At 49.1% G+C, this 17,257-nt stretch overlaps 1 protein-coding gene across 1 annotated transcript in view; it reads left to right on the top strand.

Annotated features, from left to right (window-relative positions):
• The window catches only part of PKN3 (protein kinase N3), a 314,322-nt gene that overhangs the window by 66,234 nt on the left and 230,831 nt on the right, over nt 1-17,257 (top strand). Inside the window, exon 4 of the mRNA XM_086920604.1 lies at nt 9,305-9,434. Coding sequence (XP_086776730.1) covers nt 9,305-9,434 — 130 coding nt within the window. The remainder of the gene's footprint in view (nt 1-9,304; nt 9,435-17,257) is intronic.

Below are 17,257 nucleotides of genomic sequence, written 5' to 3'. Positions count from 1 at the left end.
ACACCACCAACTAATCCGATCTGCCAAGAAAACCGCACTCAAAGACCGTCTAGATAACAACGCCCACAACAGCAAGGAATTATTCAACATTGTCAAAGAATTTACCAACCCATCAGCCAACTCCAACGACATTACCCCCTCCCAAGCCCTCTGCGACTCCCTAGCTTCCTTCTTCCACAACAAAATCGCAGACATCCACAACAGCTTCGACAACCGTCCCGAAGACCAACCCACCCAATCTTCTGCAGGACCTTCACCCCCCTTGAACATCCTTAACGACTGGAACCCAATCTCCACTGAGGACACCATCCGCCTGATGAACTCCATCCACTCAGGATCCCCAACTGACCCATGCCCTCACCACATCTTCAACAAAGCAGACTCCATCATAGCACCACACCTCCGAGATGTCATCAACTGCTCCCTCAACTCCGCCACCTTCCAGGAAAGCTGGAAACACGCAGAACTCGGCGCCCTTCTGAAAAAACCCACAGCTGACCCCACCGAACTCAAAAACTACTGCCCCATCTCGCTTCTTCCATTCCCGGCCAAAGTCATTGAGAAAGCTGTCAACAACCAGCTCGCCGCCTTCCTCGAAACCAACAAATCCCTCGACTCCTCACAGTCCGGCTTCCGAGCCAAACACAGCACTGAAACCGCCATTCGAACTCTACTGGACAATGGAGACACAGTCGCCCTCATCCTCCTCGACCTTTCCGCTGCCTTCGACACAGTCTGTCACAGCACCCTTCTTCAGTGCCTCAGAGACGTAGGAATCCAAGGAAAAGCACTGGAATGGATCACCTCGTTCCTCACCGGAAGAACACAGAGAGTCCGCCTCCCACCATTCAAGTCAAAGGCCTCTGAAGTCATCTGCGGCGTGCCACAAGGATCGTCACTCAGCCCCACCCTCTTCAACGTATACATTAGCCCCCTTGCGGCCATCGCTCGCCAACACAATCTCAACATCATCTCCTACGCGGATGACACTCAACTGATCCTATCACTCACCAAAGACCCTAACACAGCCAAAACCAACCTACATGAAGGAATGAAAGAAGTAGCCGAGTGGATGAAGCACAGCCGTCTGAAACTGAACTCAGACAAAACAGAAGTCCTCATCGTAGGCACCTCCCCCTCCGCCTGGGATGACTCTTGGTGGCCAGAAGCCCTTGGAAAAGCCCCCATCCCGACGGACCACGCACGGAACCTGGGCGTCATCCTGGACTCCTCACTCTCAATGACCAGACAAGTCAACGCCGTTTCATCATCTTGCTTCAACATTCTTCGCATGCTCAAAAAAACATTTCGCTGGATCCCCACCGAAACTAGAAAAACAGTCACCCACGCACTGGTCACGAGCCGCCTGGACTACGGAAACACACTATAAGCCGGTACCACCGCAAAACTCCAGAAAAAACTCCAACGCATCCAGAACGCTTCAGCCAGGCTCATCCTAGACATCCCGCGTAAAGAACACATCTCTGGTCACCTGAAAAACCTCCACTGGCTCCCCGTAAATAAGAGGATTACTTTCCGCCTCCTAACCCACGCACACAAAGCACTCTACGAACTTGGACCCGAATGCCTCAACACACGATTGTCCTTCCACACCCCCTCCCGTCAGCTGCGATCCTCCAACCAAGCACTTGCCACTGTACCTCGCATCAACAAAACCACCATGGAAGGTAGATCCTTCTCCTACCTGGCAGCTAAAACCTGGAACTCACTTCCCACTCACCTTCGCCTTACTCAGAACCACCTAGCATTCAGAAAGCAACTTAAAACTTGGATATTCGACAAGTAATTCCCCACCCTCCCTCTAGCGCCTTGAGACCCTATGGGTATGTAGCGCGCTATATAAATCTCTTGACTTGACTTTACTTGACTTGAATAAAACTCCTCTCAAAGCCTCGTCAATGGCAACATCACCGTCGACTGTATCGACTACAGACCATCATCTAAGACGACAACCGTGGATGCGCCCATCTTGTCGACAAGTATCCTGTCATCTACTAAGACATAGTTAGTGCTAACCCGACAACACCGTCGGCAACAGCAGTCAACCGCAAAATTCACCCTGACGATGATGTTGTCAACAGGACCATCAATGCTAACAATTACAAAGGTGAGGGAAACCGCTTTAAGAACTGAGGTAACATCTCCTAGCAATGTCTCACCTCACCTCTCCTTCAGGATGAAGCTCAAGACCTGGCTGTTCGAGCAGTAGCGGACCCCCCCCCCTCCTCCCCCTTCCCCCCCCCCCCAAGCGCCTTGAGACCCTCCGGGTAAGTAGTGCGGGATATAAATGCCTATGATTGATTGATTTCACCAAGTCGCCTGTTAGACCTGAAGGAGTCTGATGACTACGGCCCTTTTGGGGCACCGCACAGCCCATCAGAACTCCAGAATGAAGACGATGAGGAAGAGCATTATTACTACCAGTGTTATGCCCCTCGCGAGAGGCATTATGAGTATTATCCATCTCATGCTCCTCTACAACCCAGGTATGATGAGGTACAGATGCACCCTGTTGCTTGTCCAAGATCTGCTGGAAATGCTGCAAGACCATAGTAAGAGGTTTCCTGACCCCTTCGCAGGAGCAGCCGGTAGTACCACCTCAACCTACCTCTTCTGCTACTCCAAGGCACAGTCCCCCAGCTACCACGCCCAGGATTACACCTGCATCTAATATAGCGGCTCCACCAAGAAATGACCCAACATCATCAGAAGATGAAAGAGAAGAAGGCGAGATTCTGGAACCTCAACCTCCACGGGAATGGGAAGTGGGATGATTATCTTATCCACACTCCGTCGCCTTCACTGCCACATCTTTCAGATTCTCCTCCTGAGGACATCGGGGGCTTTCATAACCTAATGGACCAGGCTGTAACAAGATTTCACCTCTCCAGCTCCGTTAAAAGTCAGGCTGCTTTCTCCATGACTCCAAAGAACAAGCAAGGTAGTCGGATCCATCCCAATCAACATTATCTGGTGACAGTGCCTCTTCTGATGGACAAAATGCTCAGAGCTACAGAGGATTACCCTCCTTGCCTCATAGGTCATCCCAAACCGGAGTCTGTGATTTCATAAGCGGTGCAATGGCGCTCCAAAAATTAGTCCGCTCCCATCTCTATGCCAACAGACAAAGAAGTTTCTAAAAAATAGGTGAACCCAATAAACCCTTGTATGCTTGGGCAATGAAAACGATCAAAGTAAAAGGTGTCTACAAGGGATTTCACTTATTCCCTGAGTATTTGTGGTTCCAAAGTTATTTGTGTGTCAGTTCAATATGATCAGACTCCTAAGTCTCCAGCAGGACAACCAAAGACAATTAATGTAATCCAAAAAGCACAAAATAAAACAAAGCACACGGAAGATCCTAGTCATAAAAAGTGAATTTATCTGATTTGAGTATTTTAAAATAGAGAAGGGTACAGATGAAAGCAATAAATATCAGCACAAAAGTTATGCAAAAGATGTACAAATAAATTTGAACACACAATTCATAACCAGCGTCAGCTCCTAAAAATAAAGCCAATATTATCCCAATATCAATAAATATGGCTAGAGAGAAAGATTTCCTGGAGTTGGCGGGAATGTCGACGTTTAGGTCTTGGAGGCTTCAGTCTGTTAGACCATCTTCAGGACAGCGAACTTTATGCAAGATATATAACCTTCTATATGACTCACAAGGGAAAAACAGATATTGACCTTGAATCTGAACGGCAATTGCAGACCAGCTTTCAAATCACTTGTGGTATCCAACAACCTAAAGTCTAAACAGTGAAGCCAGCAACGGGTCTTCTAGTGTTCTTCAAAAACGGAAGACCAACTCCAAATTATTTGAGCGATGTGAGGACCAGCAGGAAGCAGTGCGGCCGTATTACATTAGATCTTCCATCACAGTGGGGCAAACCAGTATTGGATCTCTTCATGACCGTCAATGCCAAATGCCAGTCAGTCGTGAGAGGATGCCCTTTCAATGGGATGGTCATGGTCTGCTCAGACCCTCCACCCCCCTTCCCTCTCAATCCAAGGATTCTCAGCAAAATGGAAATTGAGCCCTTTCCCCCTCATTCTAACAGCTCCCACATTGCTCTGACCGCCTTGGTTTTGTGGAGCAGCTCCTGCTGTCGGAGTCCAATCCCATTCGACTACTGACAACTCAAACACTGTTAACGAGGTGCAGCGGCCAGATCCTACACTTAGAACAGCCTTTCTCCAATAGCATGAATGGCTTCTGAATTCTATGAGTTCCGAGACTTAAATATCCCTCAGGACTGCAGAGAGATTCTATCCAAAGCTAGAGTCGAAGCTCCAAATGAGATGTACGAACTAAAACGGAATAATTTCTGTTCATGGTGTCAAAAATCTAACTTGCATCCATTGGAAAGGTCTCCTAAACACATTCATTATTACGTCCTATTGCTAGCTAGATCAGGATTGGTGCATGCATCTGTGAAGGTTCACCATTCCGCTACCCCAAAGATCAGATGTTCTGCTCATTCTCTCTCTCTCTCTCTCTCTAGCTCTGTTCCATGAGAAGAGTCAAATAATCAATAAAGGGTTTGTCCTGAGCTCCTCCCCCAGAATGTCACCTCAATGTGGTTCTCTTGAGGCTTTTAAACCCTCCTTTCGAACCCATTCACCAAGCAGACCTGCCTGAAGTATATCACGTGGAAGGTTGCTTTACCGTTGGCTCTCACTTCCACTAGAAGAGCCAGTTAGATTCAGGCTTTCACACTGCAGGAACCCTTCTTGCGTTTCAGTGATGATTACATGCTTCTCAGAACAAACCCACAATTTATCCCCAAGGTTCCATCGCAATTTCATCTCAATGAACCTATCATACTTCATACTTTTTTCCCAAATCGGGATTCTCCCGCTGAAAGGTCTCTCCACACCTTGGATACTAAGCAATGTCTGAAAATCTTTCTGCGTCTTACTTCACTCGGCTGTTGGTCTCTTTTTTTCTGTTTATTGAAGATTTTGTTGTTTTGCACGTGAATATCGAAACAATATACTGTCACAAGAAAATGCCATACAGAGCCAACAGGGAAACGGCAATTTCAGGTCAGGAGTCAACAGCAAAGCTACAGCAGTGAGCAGAAACAAAACTGTTCGAGGCAAATGGCGCATCCCATCAATCATATAACCTCCTCCCTCCATCATTGATGGTTTAGTCTCGTTAAGGTGCATTATAGTACCAACTGTACAATGATCAAGTACATGGGTATGTTTCTTACGGCTTCACTCTGCCATATCGCTGCAATCGTTTATGGAATCGAACAGTCTTTTTAAAGCAGCATTTTACAAGGGAAAGAAAAATGCCGGGAAGGGGGGGTGAGGAGGCCCAAGAGCCGCATGGAGGCAAGAAAGGCGACTGACTATCAAATATGTGCACACCCTAACGGCTAGGAGATGTATCCAATTAATATGAGGTATGGGGGCTCTGTCTACTCATCAATACAATACTCGGGCCATGGGCCTGTTCCACTGCAATAATCTAGTTGTTTAGAGAAGGCGCATCCGATAAGTCACCCCTTGTAACGCACATAGCACAGTACTCAATGCGGCGGAGATGCGCCAGCCTGACGCGTCTTCCTGTGTCAGGGAGACCGCTTCAGCCTTCGCCCAGTTCAGCCCAGAGAGGAGCCATGCCTTCAAAGGCGGAGGCTCCTCCGCTCTGCCACAAAAACTGAGAGCTAGAAACCGGCGGACGTTTTGTATTTGTTGTGTCGTGAGAAGACGCCGGTGATGCAGGCCTCCAATAAGCGTGGCACCTTCCTATCCGTGCAGGCGACGAATGCCTCAAGCACCCCCACCCGATAGGAACGTAAAGCGGGCAGGACCACAGGATGTGTAAGAAATCGGCCTTTGTTAACTTGCAATGTGGGCAGCGTGTATCGTTTCAATGAAAGTATCGTTGATGTTATCTGGGGTGAGATAAGCCCTGTGAATGATAGAACCTTGAATTCACCTACAACGAGCGCTCCTGGGGACCTCTTGGACTTTCCTAGACCGTAGACCATTCCGTTTCTGAATGGGGCCTCTCTCGGTCCGGCTCCCACTTAGTTCTCAACTGCGCGAGGTCTTTTAAAGTATGCTCCCTGGTGAGTCCGCGAACCACTGCACCAAGTGTCGGCCCGTACCCAAAACATGTATGTTAGACGGGAAACCTGAGGGTTGGCCGAGCAAGGGGGAGAGGCCTCCTGGCGAGGGTCCTCTCCTTAGATCGTACGGACGAGCAACCACCCCCCCACAGATGGACACCACACAAAGATAGGTTCTTAACTCTTTTATCAGTATTCTTTGGCAGGTTATCGTAACGATACAGTAGAAACGGGGTTCTAGGATCCCCTTGAACTTAGTCTCTGTGGGAAGGGGGTAGCGGGACAGTCTTGGTACCGGTCTGGTACAGGGATATCTTGCGGACAGCTCACAATCCTCGAGCTGGAGGGTTTCTTCAGTAGGGGCCGCGGCAGCGCCAGCAGGACTCCCAAGATGGTTCAAGAGGATGGGCCGCGGCAGCGCCAGCAGGACCCCAAGATGGTTCACGAAGATGAGCCACGGCAGCGCCAGCAGGACTCCAAGGATGGTTCACGAAGATGGGCCGCGGCAGCGCCAGCGCCAGCAGGACTCCAAGGATGGTTCACGAAGATGAGCCGCGGCAGCGCCAGCAGGACTCCAAGGATGTTTCACGAAGATGAGCCGCGGCAGCGCCAGCAGGACTCCAAGGATGGTTCACGAAGATGAGCCGCGGCAGCGCCAGCAGGACTCCAAGGATGGTTCACGAAGATGAGCCGCGGCAGCGCCAGCAGGACTCCAAGGATGGTTCACGAAGATGAGCTGCGGCAGCGCCAGCAGGACTCCAATGATGGTTCACGAAGATGAGCCGCGGCAGCGCCAGCAGGACTCCAAGGATGAGTTAGTCTCGGTGTCTCTCGACTCCAGGATACAACTGCCTTCCTGCTCCGGAGCTGCCCCAGTTATAGGTCTGGTGCTCTTTGATGTCCGGACCCTCTCACTTGGAGGTCAGGGGGTCCGGGATGTGCGAGTCCAGACACCCAGCAGGGGGGTGGAGCCAGCGCCTAGGGAGACTGTGGGCGATCAAAACTAGGCGGATGGGGGACCATCGAAACTCCTTTCCCCATTGACTCGCCAAGTGGTCTCTACCCCCCGGTCGGATCGTGGTGCCTCGATGTCGGGGCTTTGCTGGGCCTGCGGCTGGGGTCGGGCCGAGGCCACGAGGCCGGGTCGTGGAGGGTCCAAGATGGCGGCTGGGCCGGAGACGATGGTCCGGGAAATGGACCGGGCCAGCCGGGAGAGTTGAGGAGAGGAGGTAGAGTTCCGTCGGGGGAGAGCTGGGGGCGGCCCGGAGGGGCGGCACTCGTGGAAGGTGGAAGGTGCCGCTCTTGGTCGTAGAACAGGGGTCGAGGTAGTCCGGGACCCGCCATGCGGGAGGAGTGGGGCCACGCCACGAGGCCCTGTCCAACACTGTATTTATTGCACTAGGACATTCGTCGGAAGTTCCTGTGTAATATCTCCCCCCATCGCCGCATCACGGCCGCCCAGGAGGCCCGCTGGACTCCATCCTCTGTCGAGATAGCTAGGGATGGGCGCAGTGTACCGTCTCCGTGTAGACCCCCAGAGTGGTTCTGCCAGCCCCCACTCAGTCAGGTCCGTATTTTGTGCGCATCTTCGCACAGTTGGCATCCTCAGCAGAGGCACAGCGGGTGCATCGGAGTGACCTGTCCAGTAGGACGCAGCGCCAGGCGAGAACATGTCCGCGCTATCAAGACGAGCAAGGGGAGGATTTGTTCGATCTATTACAAGGGTCGAAAAGGGAAAGAATCTTGTCCAGGGTGTAGGAGGTTCGCGTCCAGCTGAGTCTGACCAATGTAACACCCCACCCATTTTGCCACACATAGGATTTGAGATGCCAAAAAATAATGTTCAAAATTGGGCGAAGCCAAACCCCTCTCAAGCGATGATACTCTCGGGGGAGCGGAAGGAGGGCACGGGTAGGGAGAGCAGTAAATTAGCAAAGTAATAAAGGAGATGTGGCAACATAACCATTTTAATTAATTCCACTCTGCCAGTGACAGAAAGGTGGAGCGACTTCCAAAGTCCATCTGTGACCTGAGCGCTGTGACCGCTCTCGCGATGTTACCGTCCATAAGATCGTGATCATTATGGTAAAGACGGACCCCTAAGTATCTGAACGTCGTGGGCTTCCATTGTACCACTGCCCCATCCACTTCCCATTGCAGATCCTCCGTACCAGGGTTAAAGGGGCATAAGCAAGATTCACCCCAGTGCGCACCCAGGCCAGACCGAGATGCAAACCCCCTCAGGGTGGCCGGTCTGACCGGAGGAATCCCCCGATGCACCAACAGAATGTCGTCCGCATACATCGAGACCGCATGCCACCACCCCAAGAGGAATCCCACAGCCCGGAGCTGAGGTACGTCGCGTCATTGCTAACGGTTCAATCACGAGGGCAAAGATCAGGGGGAGAGGGGGCCCCCCTGGCGCGTCCCCGTTCTATTAGTTTCATCCGTTGGTCTCTTGTGGCCTGCCTCGTCAAGGGACTTCAGTCACGAAAGCAACCATCGCAAGATGGATTTCTGCTACTATACAGCTTTGCTGCATCAAGGTTGGCAAACCACTCACAACGATCTGCACTCGATGAGGGCAGTGCCCACCTCGGCTGCTCTGTCTGCAGCATCACCCTGGAGAAGATGTGCCGTGCTGGGCATGTTCACACAGCACTACTGCCTAGAGTCGGCACAGCACAGTGACGCAGCCATAGCACGCTTCCATAAGGTGAGCCTCTATCAATGGAGGTGATTAATAATGTTTTTCGAATAGTGATCATTCCCATTACAGCCTGGGATAGTGATACAGACTGCTTTATTGTGGTGCAGTGGGACCCCCCCTTCGACAACAAGGAATGTTTCAGGCATGTGAATCTATGAAAGATCCAATACTGGAGAACCGCATCTACAGGTAAATACCTCATTCATTCCTTTTCTCAGCACAGATGTGATGCTTGAACCACAGGCCGCTTGTAGGGTTTTGCACCGCACACCGGAAGTGAGGACCCTGAGCAGATAACACAGGGTCTGTGCTGCTTCGCAGTATCTCCCGTTGCCACCACTGAGAGAGCTGAAACTCCAATCCGTTTCTTGTCTGAGTTGTGCTTCGGTTGCTGGTTCTGTTTGACTGTTCGATAGTGTCTTTCTCTTCTGATACTGGCTCGTCTGCTACTTTGACCGTGTTCTTTCCTGATTGCCAGGATCGTAAACTCTGGAGCACGGCCCAGCAGATGCTTCATGACAGCAAGACAAAAATGGAGCTGATTCGTATGCAGATCGTGAAAGTGACTCAGGGCGCCGGCGTGCAGGAGGAGTCTGGAGACGGCGCAGGTAGGGAGCAGCATCAGCCTCTTCAGATGCCAGGGGTCCACAGGTGATAGATGTGGGGGACTCCATCCGTTGTGTGCTTGTGTAGGAGGACCCAGGGGACACCCCCGGTAGGGTGCAGCATCAGCCTCTTCAGATGCCAGGGGTCCACAGGTGATAGATGTGGGGGACTCCATCCGTTGTGTGCTTGTGCAGGAGGACCCAGGGGACACCCCCGGTAGGGTGCAGCATCAGCCTCTTCAGATGCCAGGGGTCCACAGGTGATAGATGTGGGGGACTCCATCCGTTGTGTGCTTGTGTAGGAGGACCCGGGGGACACCGCAGGTAGGGTGCAGCATCAGCCTCTTCAGATGCCAGGGGTCCACAGGTGATAGATGTGGGGGACTCCATCCGTTGTGTGCTTGTGTAGGAGGACCCGGGGGACACCGCAGGTAGGGTGCAGCATCAGCCTCTTCAGATGCCAGGGGTCCACAGGTGATAGATGTGGGGGACTCCATCCGTTGTGTGCTTGTGCAGGAGGACCCAGGGGACACCCCCGGTAGGGTGCAGCATCAGCCTCTTCAGATGCCAGGGGTCCACAGGTGATAGATGTGGGGGACTCCATCCGTTGTGTGCTTGTGTAGGAGGACCCGGGGGACACCGCAGGTAGGGTGCAGCATCAGCCTCTTCAGATGCCAGGGGTCCACAGGTGATAGAAGTGGGGGACTCCATCCGTTGTGTGCTTGTGTAGGAGGACTCGGGGGACACCGCAGGTAGGGTGCAGCATCAGCCTCTTCAGATGCCAGGGGTCCACAGGTGATAGATGTGGGGGACTCCATCCGTTGTGTGCTTGTGCAGGAGGACCCAGGGGACACCCCCGGTAGGGTGCATCATGAGCCTCTTCAGACGCCGGGGAGTGTAGTGGCTCCGTCAGTTGTGTACAGGTGGAGCCATGTGACACTGCAGGTAATATGCACCGTAAGCCTCCTCAGAAGCGGTGGGTGTAGGAGGTGCCTGTGGACACCGCAGGTAAGGTGCATCAACAGCCTCCTCGGAGGCCAGGGGTTGTAGGGGTCTGTAGGAAAGTGCGTCTTGTGCCTCTTGTGCCATGGTTAGCCTCCATTTCTTGTCTGATGTGATTTCGAGTTGTAGGTGCACTGGGTCCCTGCTATCCAGGGTCCCAGTGCTGTATCTATATCTATTCACTGTACCACGATTGGCACAACTTCAGCTACTCCTGTAAGTCCCTAGTAAGTGATTACCCCCCCCCTCCCCCCCCATCACCGATGGGTACTGAGGAGAGTCCACCGGGGCAGCAGCGTTTATTGTGCCACTCCAGGTCCCCCTCACCAAGATCATGCCTAAGGCCACAGCGGGCTCTGTATCTTGGTGCAGAGAAATCCGAAGAGTAGACATGGCACCCAGCCCTGTGCGTCATTACCCCATATACCCCATAAGGTATTGGTAATTCACCCCTACCGCAGGCCTTTAGCCGCCAGGCAGAGTGCACTATACCTATGTGTGGGCAAATCCGCATGAGCAGAGATGCCCCTACAATGTCCAGTCTATTCTGAGATATTGTAAGTGCACAGGGAAGCCATGACCAGTGCTTGGGCTGGATACTTTTTTACTTGTCAAAGCAAGTTTTCCAAGCTCCGTGATGGCTTTATTGATTTCTAAGGTGTTTGTTACCAAACATCTTGTGTTAATAAATCCTCTCTGATGCCAGTGTTGTATTTATTAATAAATTCACACAGGAGACCCTTTAAGAGGGTCCCTGAAAACATACCAAGCACTGGTTTGGTCTCTGACTTGTTTTCCCCAGTCTGCTGCCACCAGGCATGTTTCGGACCTCCTGGGTGAGAGCCGGCGCCCTGAGGACCGAGACAAAGCCTGCTGTGAGTGGCGGCGCTTCACACCTTTTCCAGGACAGGATGGCCTTCCTCAACGGGAAGCTTTTGCCGCCTTTGAAATCCAACCCAAAACCTCCAGATATTGGGGAAGCTCCACGTTTGGCCCGAGGAAAGGTGTGAAAATTAGTTAGATCAGGCTGATAGTCCCCAATTAGCCAACACAACCCCTAGGCGAGGTGAACCCCATCCTGAAATGTAACCATCTTCGGATGGTGGAGAAATGGGGTAGTGCCCCTTCCCACTGGCCAATTCAATTTTATTTTTTATGATTACGGAACTCCGTGGAGATCCACATAAACTGAGAAACAGACAACACAACAATAAGGATTCTGTTGTGATAATAAAATTAACAAACAAAATGTTCCTTCCCGACAAGGCACCAGCGAGTCCTAAGTGGAATCCAACATTATAAAAAGTCTTCAGATTAAAACATAGCAATATAATATACGGTACAAGAAGATTAAAAATATCCCTCATGCCCTTAGTTCAATAGTGTAGGAGGTAAATAACATAAAATAAAAGTGGCTGTTCCCTACATACCTAATGAGCCTTAGCACATGTTTAAAAAACACTTTAGAAAAGTGTAAGATTCTAAGACCGAACATTTCATTTGGCGGCTCATAGAGAGAATCAATTAGTGCTGAGGCCAAAGGAATAGATGGCTGTAGACATATTGGTCTCATCCATTTTCGCCGACACAATTGTAATGCTGGGCAAATAAATAATGCATGATTAACATTCTGCAGGACATTCTTTCACAAATTACAAATCGGTGATGAACCATACCATTTTGACAAAGGATTTAAAGGAAGCCTACCCTGTCTCAGGAATAGCCGAAAACGGAAAACACCATGTGGCAAGTTCCAAGAAATGTATCCCTGTACTTTATTTATCACGCAGGAATCAATGACCGGATGGATACCCCTCTTCGGAGTGCAAGCTTCCCTATCCCTTGTGAAACTTGTTTCCCGAGTGGCCTGTTTTAGAGTGGCTCTTAATTGATCCAGGTAAAGAGCAGGGACTGATCTAATTGCAGCAAATCAACCGCAGTCCTAAAATTTCTAAAAATTATTGACTGTTCTTTCTAACATTCTAAAACTTCTTTCTGCAGTAAAGATCTTGGTGTACCAAAATCACCCTTTACCAAACCTAAGTCCCAACCCTCTATCCTTGCGAGACCCGGTCACCAGGTACTTCTCAATCCAATTTCTAACCTGAGGGCGACCATGGAACATGGCGAATTAACTGTGGCTAAACTTCTTACAATTCGGCCTTCCGTTTCATTTAAAAATCCCCATTTCTGTACATCGATCAATTCCATACCATACAGCAGAGAGGTGGGGATTTTTGCAAAATACCCGCCAATAAAAGTGCAAATTGTCTTTTTCTGGTATATTTATCAAGGGAACCCATGCTTTTACTCTGAGTGATGGCTTTAGCGAAAATATTTTCGGTGTGGGCTTTATTGCTTAGGTTGCCACACACTATTTTTCCTAAAAAGGTGATTTTACAAGTTGCAATTTTTGCCCACTTACAGACCATACAAAATGTGCATACTTCAGCTTCTTTCTTCCATGCATACACAATTTTATTTTTTGATATATTAATCTTTAAATGGTGAGCATCAGCAAATTTATGGAGTGTCTGCGGGCGACTATTTAATCCCCTAGCCGTTCGATCCAAAATTACTATGTCGCCTGCATAGAGTAGGTACACAATCTGCTTTCCCTCCAATTACCGGGGCAATGCCCTCACTCTGGGCCAGATTGGGAGGGAGATCAGGGATATATGGGGAGAAAAGCAGGGGAGCCAATAAACATCCTTCTTTTAAACCGTTCGCGTTGGGGATCACTTGAGAGACCGCTTTCCCTCCCGTAACAACTCTGCCCAAGGATCCATATGGAGGGCACAAACTAACTCCAACTGGGTGCCCGGCATATCCAAATTTAAAAGCTTTCTCCACGACAGAGGATTATCTACTTTGTCAAATGCTGTGGAGAAGTCTATAAAAGCTGTATACACCCTTCCTCCTCTAATTTCAACATATTTTTCATTTATCACCTGGCGGGCAGTTAAATTATTGATTCTTCCATGTCTCGTTCTAAACCCAGTTTGCTCCAGTGGTAAAATTTTAGTGGCACCCGCCCAGTCGCCAATTTTGGTAAAAAGGCATTTAGCAAAGACTTTGCACCCCGCACCAAGAAGCGCAACCTATCAATTTTAAGGAGGATCTCAGTCTAACTTCTTGAACAGTGGGACTATTATACTTCTCTTCCCGGAGGGGGGAAACATTTTATTTTCATAACCATGCTTGAAAACCGGGCAAAGAATTGTGCTCCACAATGTACTGTTTTGTTTTATAACTGTGATTGGTATTTCATCTGGGCCCATTGCCGCTGAGGTACACATTCCCCTGATCACCATCTCTATTTCTTATTCAGAAGGCGATCCATACGAGGTAAAGTCTTCCTTCGGTACAAGGTGCTTAATTGCCGCCTCATTTTCTGCATATAGATTCCAAATAAAACTCACCCATTTATGTTCTTAAGTGGCCACGGGGAAAGATCGGGCTCTGGCTCCACAACCCTCTGCGACAAGAGACCACACGTTTCTTATATGGCCTTTAGAAGCTGCTTCTCTAAGTTTTTTCCAAATACTATCTTCCCTCTCCTTTCGTAACCTGGCCTTTACCCGATTCCTTGTCCTTTTTTAATAATATTATTCTATAATATCTTTCCGAGGAATAATACTGTTCCCTAACTAGAGTATTTATTTCACAATTTAACGGCAGGAGGAATCGGGGGACCACTTTAAGACTTTCCTTTGATTCACCTTCCTTGCGGTTTCCATTGCTTGTTGCATGAATGTCTTAAAGCTTGCTATTTCTGTTCCTGTCCAGCTGCGCAGTTTCTCGAAGGTAGTCTGTAGGATACTGTCAAGGCCTAAAGTTGCCCTGTTATCCCAACAAAATCTCCCTGTTTTCTTGGCGAAGCTCATAGATTCACCATCTAATGCTCAAGGGTCAGGCGGAGACCAATTACAATTTATAAGGAGAGTTAATAACTTGTGATCACTACAAAAGGAATCCGAGACCTAAGTCTTTCAACAGGAAAAAAGAGGCACTTCCCACCACCACATAGTTTAAAATGGACTCTTCCCCTAGAGGTTTTATATGTAAAAGCTGCCGGTGAGTCCGATGGAAGTCTCACATTTACCTTAACACCATCGACCTTTTTTAATTCAACAGCAAACATTTCCCCTTTCTTGTTGGTTCTTATTTTTTGTGGTAAAAGAGCTTGCGGAATTCACATGGATTCCTCTTTTTCTTCGTCACTAAATCTTCCCAATGTAGAATTAGAGATCTTACAATTCAGGTCTCCTACTAAAACTATGTGGGGGGAAATTATTGTAATATAGGATAGGACCGCTTGTAAGAGAACATCATAAGGGGCGTCTGGGGGAATGTAGGCATTTATCAACATTAATGGTGGACTTCTCGCATTTCCATCGGGGTTAAACATCGTTACTACCAGAAATAGATTGCTGGGATCTTTGGAGCAATCATAATTCCATTGGATCTTATTTGACGGTAGACAGGCCCCCTCCCTCTTTCCGTGTCCCTTCCTGGAAGGTGTTGCTTTAAAGTCTAAGGTGGGAAAGTCCTTGCATATCAAATCCTCTGTGCACCAAGTCTCCTGGAGGCGACCACGTCTGCATTCAGAGAACTCAAATAAAGGAACTCCTCCCGACTATTCTTTATTCCTGCAGCATTCCAGGATAGGATTTTTCATTTGTTGCTCGCGGGACGGCTGCTGTGAGTGTTTACTGTTAGACACACTTTACAGTGCACTGGGTAACCAGTTCCATTTGGGGCTCTCATCTTCAGAATTCCACCTATGGGAAAGGGAGAGGCTAAATTGTATTTCCTTTGCTTCATGCAAGGATCCTCCACTATCTGGAAATGATTGGGTTGGCAAAGACCTAATGTCGAGTGCTCTGTATCGGGCTTCTAAAAAAACTGGAATAACATCAATCCCCCTACTTTGAAGGCCTTCCAACCATTTCAATATCAAATTTGCAATAATTTTGGAATTGAACATTACCCTCGACTTATGACCCACTTCAGTGGTTAAGATGGAGACTAGATTTATGTCGCTATTTTGTGTAAGTTTCAAACTTTTGATCTCCGAGACACATTTGAGCAGCGATGCTCTATTTAATATGAAGTCTGCATCAAACAGAAGGATGAAGTCTAGTCTACATGTATCCATATTTTCCCAGATGGGTTCGCCGCCATTTATCTCAAAATGACCTCCTATTTTAACGGAGTCAGTCAAAGGGACAGCAAAGGGGTTACGTCCTGATGGAGTAAAGTTAACGGACCCTGTTTGTTCTACTGTTATGGCGGCTAAAGGCCCCTCAACTGAGGCATCCACATAATCTCCTTTGGGAACCGGAATATTCGAGAGGGGAACCTCATAAGCCACCATCGGCTCTGCTATTAATTCCTTGTCCTGAGAGTTCACAAGGTCATTTTCTGGCTCCGTATCTCGTGATGTACTTTGCAGGGGCTGAATTAAAGTCTCTGTACTAGTTATAACCTCTCTTTTCTTCAAAGGAAATTCTCATTTTCCTTTTTTTGGCATATCTGCATGTTGATTTCATCTTTTTTCCTCTGTTTTCCTTTCTCCCATTCTTTTTCAGGTGCGAGGCCCCTGAAACATCTTTTCCACCGATTAGCTGGGTTTTAAAGATAGAAAATACTTCATGATCTGTCCTAGGTGAACCCTCCAAGCTTTTTACTTTTTGTGGGGTGTCAGAAATGTCTTGTATAAGTTCAGGAGACCTTGCTGGCATCTCAGCTTTATTCGCTAGCTTTTTACTTTGGGGATTACCATCCTGGACATTAAAAATGTTTCGACGGCCACTATCCACATCAACACCACCAAATTCATTCTCTAATACCCTTTCCCCTTTTCTGTTTACTTCTTAACAGCACCTTTAATATTTGAGTTACTGTTTCCGACACACAGACGGGGCCTCCTATAATTGGAAGTGGTCCCTAGAGGGTGTAGACACCCTAAAGGTAGGTAGCCCATTGGCTGCTACCTGCCTCCACTTGTAAAATCCCTAAATTAAGTATTTAGGTGGCACCCTGAGCATCAGATTCGATGGACCAGGGAAGGAAAAGGACAAAGCTGCATGAGAACTGAGGCCCTGCTGCAGAAGAAATTTGTGCCAAACCCTGCCTGCTGCGTGGAAGATTCGACAATCGTGGTTTGCGGTATCGTCCTGTGACTGTGAAGCCTCAAGAACCCCGGAGCTCCTCCAGTCTTCAAGAAATCACCAAGAAGCTCCCTTGGAGTAAAGGTATCACTCCACTGCAGGCACCAAGCTTGTGAAGTCCAGTTTGTCTTCCTGCTGCTCCCTGACAACCTAGACACAGCACCAAAGCAAGAAAAGGTAGAATGGCTCCAGAGGGTCAGAGCTGCCTCCTCACCAAGTTTAGAGACACGGACCTACCGTAGTCACGGCGGACCAACACCCAGGGTACCGGACCTTCAAAGGCAAACACCGAGAAGAGCCCACTCCGGGTCCTGACAACTCCAGAATCAAGCACTCGTCGAGTCCCCTGAAACCCACTTCCTGAGTGGCCCAGCTGTCCTGATATCACCTCTCCAAGTTGCCTTCTCCTGACTGCGAGGACCTAAAGACACACAATGCCCTGCTAACCTTTTTTCTCTGCACCTATTACCACCATTGCTGGCAAAGACCAACGAGCTGTGCTCTTGTAGTCCCCAAGCTCTTGCAACCTTCTCCCTCGAAGGAACCCCACCGGACATAGTAAGTCCTCCTGTGCTGTGTGCTTTCAAGTGGCTCCCTCCTTTGTGCACCAGCTTCCAAGACCCTCCGCACGCTGCTCCCGTGCCGAAC

This window comes from Lissotriton vulgaris, chromosome 5 (assembly GCF_964263255.1).
Source record: "Lissotriton vulgaris chromosome 5, aLisVul1.2, whole genome shotgun sequence".
Classification (NCBI taxonomy): Eukaryota; Metazoa; Chordata; class Amphibia; order Caudata; family Salamandridae; genus Lissotriton; species Lissotriton vulgaris.
Note: the sequence above shows the minus strand (reverse complement) of the source record. Positions and strands in the feature narration are given on the sequence as shown.